This window comes from Phaseolus vulgaris, chromosome 3 (genome assembly GCF_051622355.1).
Source record: "Phaseolus vulgaris cultivar YP4 chromosome 3, ASM5162235v1, whole genome shotgun sequence".
Taxonomy (NCBI): Eukaryota; Viridiplantae; Streptophyta; class Magnoliopsida; order Fabales; family Fabaceae; genus Phaseolus; species Phaseolus vulgaris.
Window position 1 is genome coordinate 3676785 of NC_143500.1, and position 8775 is coordinate 3685559.

At 30.3% G+C, this 8775-nt stretch overlaps 1 protein-coding gene across 1 annotated transcript; it reads left to right on the plus strand.

Annotated features, from left to right (window-relative positions):
* The first annotated feature begins 3486 nt into the window (after positions 1 to 3486).
* Positions 3487 to 6536, plus strand: LOC137806142 (G-type lectin S-receptor-like serine/threonine-protein kinase At1g34300). The gene has a single exon (XM_068606112.2). The coding sequence runs from the start codon at positions 3829 to 3831 to the stop codon at positions 6205 to 6207; it is 2379 nt and encodes a 792-aa protein (XP_068462213.1). The 5' UTR covers positions 3487 to 3828; the 3' UTR covers positions 6208 to 6536.
* Positions 6537 to 8775: the final 2239 nt, after the last annotated feature.

The window sequence follows — 8775 nt, forward strand, 5'->3', positions numbered from 1 at the left end:
TATTTTCTTTTAAATATAGGTAAAATGTTGTGAGCACATGTTTAATATAATTAAATTTATATTAAATATTAAAGTAATGTTTAGAAGATAAGGGGATGAATCTAGAAGATGAAAATGAATTAAATAATGGTGTGCCACCTAAATATTGTTAATATATGAATGATGATGGGTTCATGAATTAAACCCTAGAAAGCAACTTGTGAAGGACCTCAAAGTCAAGCACCAAGAAGCTCATGAGATAAAGTGGTGCATGACAAATACAATTTTATTTTAAACATAAAAAATGAAAAATATTAAAAGTAATGCTTTTTAACACGACTTATACATTAAAATTAAAAACAAATTAATATAATTTTTTTATAAAGTCATGATTCTTTATACAACTTATTCATTTACATATTTTTTTTTATATTTAGATCCATAATTAACAATTTAAGTTGTATTCTGATATACTTAATAATCTTTAAAAATTGAGAATTATGATAATTTAAATACATATTTCTTTTTTAATATTTTGATACATCTTTCAAAAATAAAATCGTGGTGGAGTTCAAAACTTTAAAATTGACAATATTTCGTTTATGATGATTGATTGAACATTGTTATTTCAATAGACTTAAGGTCAGAACATTGATACAGGTTGTGAGAATGGAAAATTGGTTTCAAAGAAGAATCTCATTCCCCTTAAACTTTGATTGGGAGATTTGTTTCGGTATGTTCAATAGTGTCACCTTTTAGAAGTTAAGGTTAGAGGCAATGACCTCCCTCGTTTGAGACATCTTTTAAGGAAAAAAGAAACTATAATGGAGCTTCAAACTCTGAAATAGACAATGCTTAATGATTAACTCTAACGATGTTATCTGACATACTAAAGGTCAAAACATTGAATCATCTATAAAAATAGAAAAGTTTTTTCCAAAAATAAACATTCGTTCCTCTTAGACCTCGATTCATGTTCGTTTTAGTGTGCTCAATAATCTCACATCATTGAGACACATTTTAAGGACAAAATCGTAACGGAATTCTGAACTCCAAAGTAAACAATATTTCAGATGGGATAATTGACCTTAATAATATTATCTCAATAAATTCTTGACCTCTTAACCCTCAACTTAAGAAATTAAAAAGTGATTTCAAAAACAAATTTTCGTTCCCTTTATTTTAATACTCTCAATAGTCTCACATGATTAAATAAGCAAATGAGAGTAGAAGAAGGTGTGAATATTGACCCCTTGGAGGAGAAACATGTGACAATTACTAATTTACCCTTTCACCATAAATGTACACATGTCGAGCATTAAGTTGTCCCAAGTATATATATTCATACAGCTGGATAAGTAATACTTCTATAAATTCTTAATTCATATTATACATATTATTTTTAATGTTAAAATTTTAATTTAAAAAGTAATAATATTATATATATTTTAATATAAAAACATGTATGATTAAAACAATAATAAAAACATATGTTGGACAATATTTTTAACTAAGGGGAAATGCAATTATTAATAAAAACAAATGTAACTTTAATACATATTTTATTCATACATATTTTATTATGAATAAAATATGTGAGAAAGAAGAAAAGGTTTGTTTTGGAAAAGGTTAGAATAAAAGGAGAAAAGGTGAGAAAGAATTAACGGTTTGTTTTGTTGTGAATAGATTGATTAAAAAAAATATTAAATTAAAATTAATTTTAGAAATTAAAATAATTAATAAATTTAATTTAAAGAATTGTTGATATCTAAAATAATATTTATTATAATAAAAATTTATAAAGTAGTTTTTAAATTGATATCTTAGTTATTAAGATTTTAACTAATAACTATTTTATATTTTAAATTATTCTTTATTTGTATTTTAGAGACTAATTTAAAATTCAAAATACTATTACCTAAAATCTAAGTAATTAATATATTAATTTAAAAATTATTTTATAATTTTTTTATTAATAATATAAATAATTTTAAATATTAATATTTTTTAATTTTTAAAAAATATCTAATTTAGACAATATAATAATAAATTTATGTTTAAATCTAATTATTATTTTTAGGTATAATATTGGATAAAAAAAAATCAGTGGATTAAAAGTACCCATTATTATAACGTTAGATAGGGTATTCAATGGATTAAAAGTACCAATTATTGTCTTGGAGAGATATTTTATTGACCAAATCTTGAGCCAGAAGAATATATATCAATATTATTTTTAATTTTTAATATATTTTATATCCAAAAAATTCGTACACCTAAAAGTAATTTTTACCATACCAAAATATTTCTTATAAATCTGTCACTCCTCTTTACGGGGCATTTGTGGAATATGAAATGAATTCAAATACTAAAGACTTTGACTTTTGAACGTTCAAATTACTCTAAGTGCTTTATAATAATGTAAATAATAAATAAAAAAATCTAATGAAAAGAGTGAATTTCTTTTTAAATTTGTAAATTCTCTATCATGAAATTCGAAATTTTTTTTTAAAAAAAATCACATATAAAAAAAATTCTTGTGAGCATAAAATTAATTAAGATTATGATAAATAAAAGAATTAATTAATTGATAAATAGTTTATTACTGAATTTTAATTATAATTTAAGATTCAACCAAAAGGTGATTAAATATTGAATTACTAAATTCTCCTTTAATATCTAATAATAGGAATATGGAATTTATATATTAAATTATTATTTTTCTTTTTTCTATCGGCAAATATTAATTGTTATTTGGTAGAAAAGTCTAATGCACCGCCAATCATTCTCTCTCATCCATTTCTTCCACAAAATTAACTTTATCTCCTATTAATTAATATTTTTTTTCTAAAATAATAATATTTAAATACTCTTCTCTTTTTTCTAATGGTTTGTCAGATATTTAACTTTTCTCTTTTTTAATTAAAGATATTTTAATATAAAAAATAACCACTTTTGAAAAGAATATTATTGGTCAATTAAAAAATAACACCCCTTCTAATAACCACTGATTTTAGAGGGTGGATTTAATCGTAGGGTTAGAGGATGATTGTAATTTATAAATTTAATTATTCTAAATTAAATTAATGATGTATTTTTTTCTGTTATTGTTATTATTATGTACAGAATTATAAAAAAAAAAATCAGTTTATTATTATTTACTTTGTACGAATAAACTGTAACTAAACATATTGTTTATATTATTTGTTTGATTCCATGTATGAACAGAGACTAGTTTTTGGTTCTTTTTCTGACATATATAAGGTTGTTTATTTAACACAACTTTCCTCTTTCAAACATTACAGTTGAACACTTCAGATGTGAAAGTTGAACCCAATTGGAGTGACTCCAAAATCAGTCAAATATAGCCGCAGTACATAGATTCTGGTTTTCATAACATTTTGCAACAAAATAAATGGTAGATAAAACTGAGGAATGTAATAAAATTATGCAAGTGGTGGCAGAAATATGTTTATTTATTTGTTTGAAGATGTTCAAATGCAAGTGGTAGCAGAAATAGGAATATTCAAGATGTTCAAATGCAAGTTGTTATTAGAGGGCCATCAAATAATTAGTGTTCTTTTTCTGTTCTTGCTCTCTCAAGTTTTTAATGAAGTTTTTGATTTTTGGTTACAAAGTGATGGTTGCTTAAAATAAGATGAGAAAGTTTTACCCCAAAAATGAGGATGAAGCAATGACATAATCTGATAAAAGCATAGAACAGAAGAGAGTCAAGTCAATGTTCTAAGTCTACACGCTCAAATATGATAGCCGCCACTGATTCTTCAATTTAACCAAACCAACCACAAATGTTTGCATTTCATTCACTGCACAATAGTTGACCAAACCATGCCTCTCTCCACCCCTTCCTTCTTCCTCCTCACCCTCTTCTTCTTCCTCCTCTTCAATCTTCAACCCTCTTTCTCCCAACAACAATTCTCATCCTTCAACACCTCACACTCCCCATGGCAACCATCTCAGAACAGAACCCTTATCTCTACCAACAAAAACTTCACTGCAGGCTTCTTTCCCCTACCAAACACCACCCTCTTCACCTTTTCCATTTGGTTTTCTCAAGTCCCTAATGCCAAAGGTATTGTGTGGAGTGACACCACCCGGGTCAACAGTTCTGGCTCTCTTGTCATCACCTCAGAATTTGAACTTCTCCTCAATGGTTCACCCTTTCAGGATACTGCCAATACTAATGCTTCCCAACTTGTTCTTGAGAACAATGGAAACTTGGTTTTTGGGAACTGGAGCAGCTTCAGGAACCCCACCAACACCATTTTGCCCAACCAGAACTTCACAGGGATTGAGCTTCTCTCCAGCAATGGGAAATTCAGGTTCATCAAGTCTCAGTTTCTGGTCCTCAACTCCACTGCTGATCAATACTATGGCACCCCAAATCCCTTGGTGGGCATGGATGATGCAGGGAAAATGAGCATGGTAGGTAACTCTTTTCTCACTTCAGATTATGGAGACCCCAGATTGAGGAAAGTGGTCCTTGATGATGATGGGAATCTGAGGATCTATAGCTTCTACCCTGAGCAGAATAACAAGTGGGTTGAGGTTTGGAAAGGGTTATGGGAGATGTGCAGGATCAAGGGCAAATGTGGGTCTAATGCAATTTGTGTGCCTGGAGAGGATTTGAACAGTTCTACTCATTGTGTTTGCCCATCTGGGTTCAACCCAAACCAAGGTGGATCTGAAGAGGGTTGCACAAGGAAAAAGTCTCTTTCACAAGACACCAAATTTGTGAGGTTGGACTATGTGAACTACACCAGTGATGGCAGTTTGACAGAAATTAAAGCTGGGAACTTTACAATCTGTGAGTCCGGTTGCTCAACAGATAAAACTTGTCTTGGTTTTGGGTTCAAATATGATGGAACTGGCTACTGTGTGTGGTTGACTGGGACAAACCTTCAATTTGGGTACTGGTCACCAGGCACTGAAGCCGCCTTTTTTCTCAAAGTTGATAAATCTGAGTCAACACCATCCAACTTCATTGGCCTCACTGAGGTGATGCAAACCACATGCCCAGTGAACTTGAGCCTGCCACTGCCTCCAAAGGACTCAAACACCACTGCCAGAAACATTGCCATAATATGCACACTTTTTGCTGCAGAACTCATAGCTGGGGTGGCCTTCTTCTGGTCCTTCCTCAAGAGGTACATCAAGTATAGGGACATGGCCACCACACTAGGCCTGGAGCTTCTCCCTGCCGGGGGTCCCAAGAGGTTCACCTACTCAGAAATCAAGGCTGCCACCAATGACTTCTCCAATCTCATAGGCAAAGGAGGCTTTGGAGATGTCTACAAAGGTGAGTTGCCAGACCACAGGGTGGTGGCAGTGAAGTGCCTCAAGAATGTCACAGGTGGAGATGCTGAGTTTTGGGCAGAAGTCACAATCATTGCCAGAATGCACCACCTCAACTTGGTGAGGCTTTGGGGTTTCTGTGCTGAGAAGGGCCAAAGGATCCTAGTCTATGAACACATCCCATGTGGCTCAATGGACAAGTACCTCTTCAGGGTCAACAAGTCTCACAGTAACAATGACAAACACCTCAAAGACCAATCAAGTCCAAACACCCCACAACAAAAACCAACCTTGGATTGGAACATGAGGTACAGAATAGCCCTTGGTGTGGCAAGGGCTATTGCCTATTTACATGAAGAGTGTTTGGAGTGGGTTTTGCACTGTGACATCAAGCCTGAGAACATTTTACTGGGTGATGATTTTTGCCCCAAGATATCAGATTTTGGGCTGGCCAAGTTGAGGAAAAAGGAGGACATGGTGACCATGTCAAGGAGGAGGGGAACACCAGGGTACATGGCCCCTGAATGGGTCAATTCTGCTGAACCAATCACTTCAAAAGCTGATGTTTATAGTTTTGGCATGGTGCTTTTGGAGCTTGTGAGTGGAATTAGGAACTTTGAGATCCAAGACTCTGTGCTTAGGAGTGAAGAGTGGTACTTCCCAGGTTGGGCTTTTGATAAGTTCAAGGAGATGAGAGTGGAGGAGATTTTAGATAGACAGATTAGGAATGATTATGATAGCAGGGCCCACTTTGACATGGTTAATAGGATGGTCAAGACTGCCATGTGGTGTCTACAAGAAAAGCCTGTGTTGAGGCCCACTATGGGCAAGGTGGCCAAGATGTTGGAAGGGACTGTGGAGATCCTTGAGCCCAAGAAGCCCACTGTTTTCTTCCTTGGGGTGGAAGAGTAGGTTCATTCTTTCTTTTGAAAAAAAGGTCATAGAATAAGTTTTCAAAAAGAGAGTAGCAACTCCTCTTTTTGTTGTGTAATGTGATGTGATGAGAAGTCTCTCTTTTGTTTAATTCTTTCTTCCCAAGGCTTCCTTGTGTATCTCCATACCTTTTGCTAAATAGTATCTCTTCTATGATAGCATGTGTGCTCAATATTTTTAACAATTAATGTAAGATCAATTGGGTGATAAAGGGTATGGATATTTCCTTTTTTTTTACATGAATGTAATTTTTTTATGTAGGAAAATTTCCATGAAGATATATTACAGATATTATTTAAAATGGTTAATTTTTTTTTTAAATTATTCAAAAAGATTATCACAGTTGGATGTTTCTCAGAGGGGACAATAGTGAGATTTAGAACGTAAGTCATGAGTAAACTCATGTAAGAGAATTTAACATTATCTTCAATCTAAAATATTAAAGCAAAAAGATTTGTGGATCCTTACTTTTTCTGTCTATTTCAGTTCAATATGAGACTTTAACTCTTACTTAGATCAAATAATTTGTGTATAGTTGTTGGAAAATTAAGGTAGGATATAAAAATTTAACTAAGGATACAATCATTTTTTTAAGTGTAATTAGTATTATGTGATAGTTTAAACACGATATATGAATTATTATAGTATTTTCTACTATTGAAATTAAAATGTTGTATTTTTGGGCTTATATCGCTCGAGCGATGATCTACTATTCAAACAATATGCAATGATTATATGTTTGAGTGTTATCGCTTAAGCGACTTCCTGATTGCTTTAGTGACAAAGTAGTGTCTTGACTAAGTGATAACTTGTGGATTGATAGAGAAGAATATCAAGACAATTATTTTTATTCTATGACAGTTGGTGGTAAACGATAAGAGATTTCTCAAACGTTATAAATAAGAGATAACCTGAATACTTGAGCCATCAAAATACTTCTGAAATGTAGAGTGATGCACAATATTCTAATAAAAATATGTTTATATGAACACAAGTCAACTTTACAATCTATGCAGAACATATTTTTATCATTAAACCTTATGTATTTGATCTTCACAACATTCAAAGTTGTTCTTCAAAACGGCTCCAAAAAGCCAATCCATTTTCCTTCCATTTTGCAAAGAATTATGGTTATGACCCATCTGCAAAATTCATCCATTGACATCAAAATGAACTTAAGAAAATCATTGTAATTTTGAAGTATTAAAACATAGACAATTATACAATTAAAGATATAATTGATATTCAACAAAAAGCTACAAATATATACTACATTTCAATATCAAAGATGTTGTGAAAATTCAACACAAATTCCAAATTGGTTTCATAATTTCTATTTAGTGAAAAAATTAATTTCATAAAAAGTTAAATGTAGTTGTCACTCATTTCAATCCTGTAAAAAAGTCATTAGTATAATCTGTTTTTCCCTTTTTCACTTTGGCATCTTCAAAGTAAAAATAAATACGCATAATTAAAAAAATAATAATAATTTATTTTTGTTAAACCAACATGAGAGATAGGTGTACCTTAACCATTTTCCATTTTGATAATATTAATGTCTTGATAGAGTTGTTTCATGGAGAAGACAAATGGATCTTTAGTAACATGATCTAGTCCCACTATCACGATACTATAAAGGATCATCAATCGTGGATTGAACTTCCAAGATTGATGCATCACAACTATTGTGTAAGACAACTGCGAGTATTGAGGCGAGTGTCTGTTTGATATTTCTAAAACTTATTTGAATATATGATCATGTTTTATTGCTCAAGTATTGATGTGAAGTTTAATACTTTGTTTGAATTGAAGAAAGAGTAAAAAAGGAAATAAGAGAATAAAGTGTTTGGATTAAAAAAAGTGAGTGAAAATTTGTAATAAATTTAATTGATGTAACATAATAAATTTCTAAAATCACTTATAAAATAAATTAGTATACAAAATAACTTTTCTAAAATATAAATTAAAGTTAACATAAATTTTAAATTAAAAAAAATTATCATGAAAATTTAATAAGAATATTGAAAAAAAGTAAGTATTATAAATTACTCTAAAACAATAATATAACATATGTGGTCGATGATGTTTGTATTTTTATATAAAAGTAATTCTAAAAAAATGTTATAATATTCTCCAAATGTGCGAATATATATATATATATATATATATATATATATATATATATTTATAAATATTTCTTATTATTTAATTTAATTATATAACACACTAAACTACTCTTTATTAACTCAAATATATATCCAAAAGAGATTTGAATATCATTTAGATTTAATGACATAATAAAAGTTTATGTAATAAACTTTGTTGAAGATGAGATAATAGAATTAGAAATATAACAATAAAAGATAACTCAATTATTAAGGTTTATTTTGAAGTGGTTTATAATGTATTTGTTGATAAATATTTGACATATAAAATAGATCAAGTTTAATGTAAAAAACTTAGTAATTAAATTGAGTTTGTTTGACTAACAAAATTGGGTTTATTACATTTGGCATGAGCTGCAAAACCACACAGCAACCACTCACA

Excerpts from the sequence above, each read along its gene's own strand:
- LOC137806142 (XM_068606112.2), top strand. The coding sequence starts at position 3,829 with ATGCCTCTCTCCACCCCTTCCTTCTTCCTCCTCACCCTCTTCTTCTTC.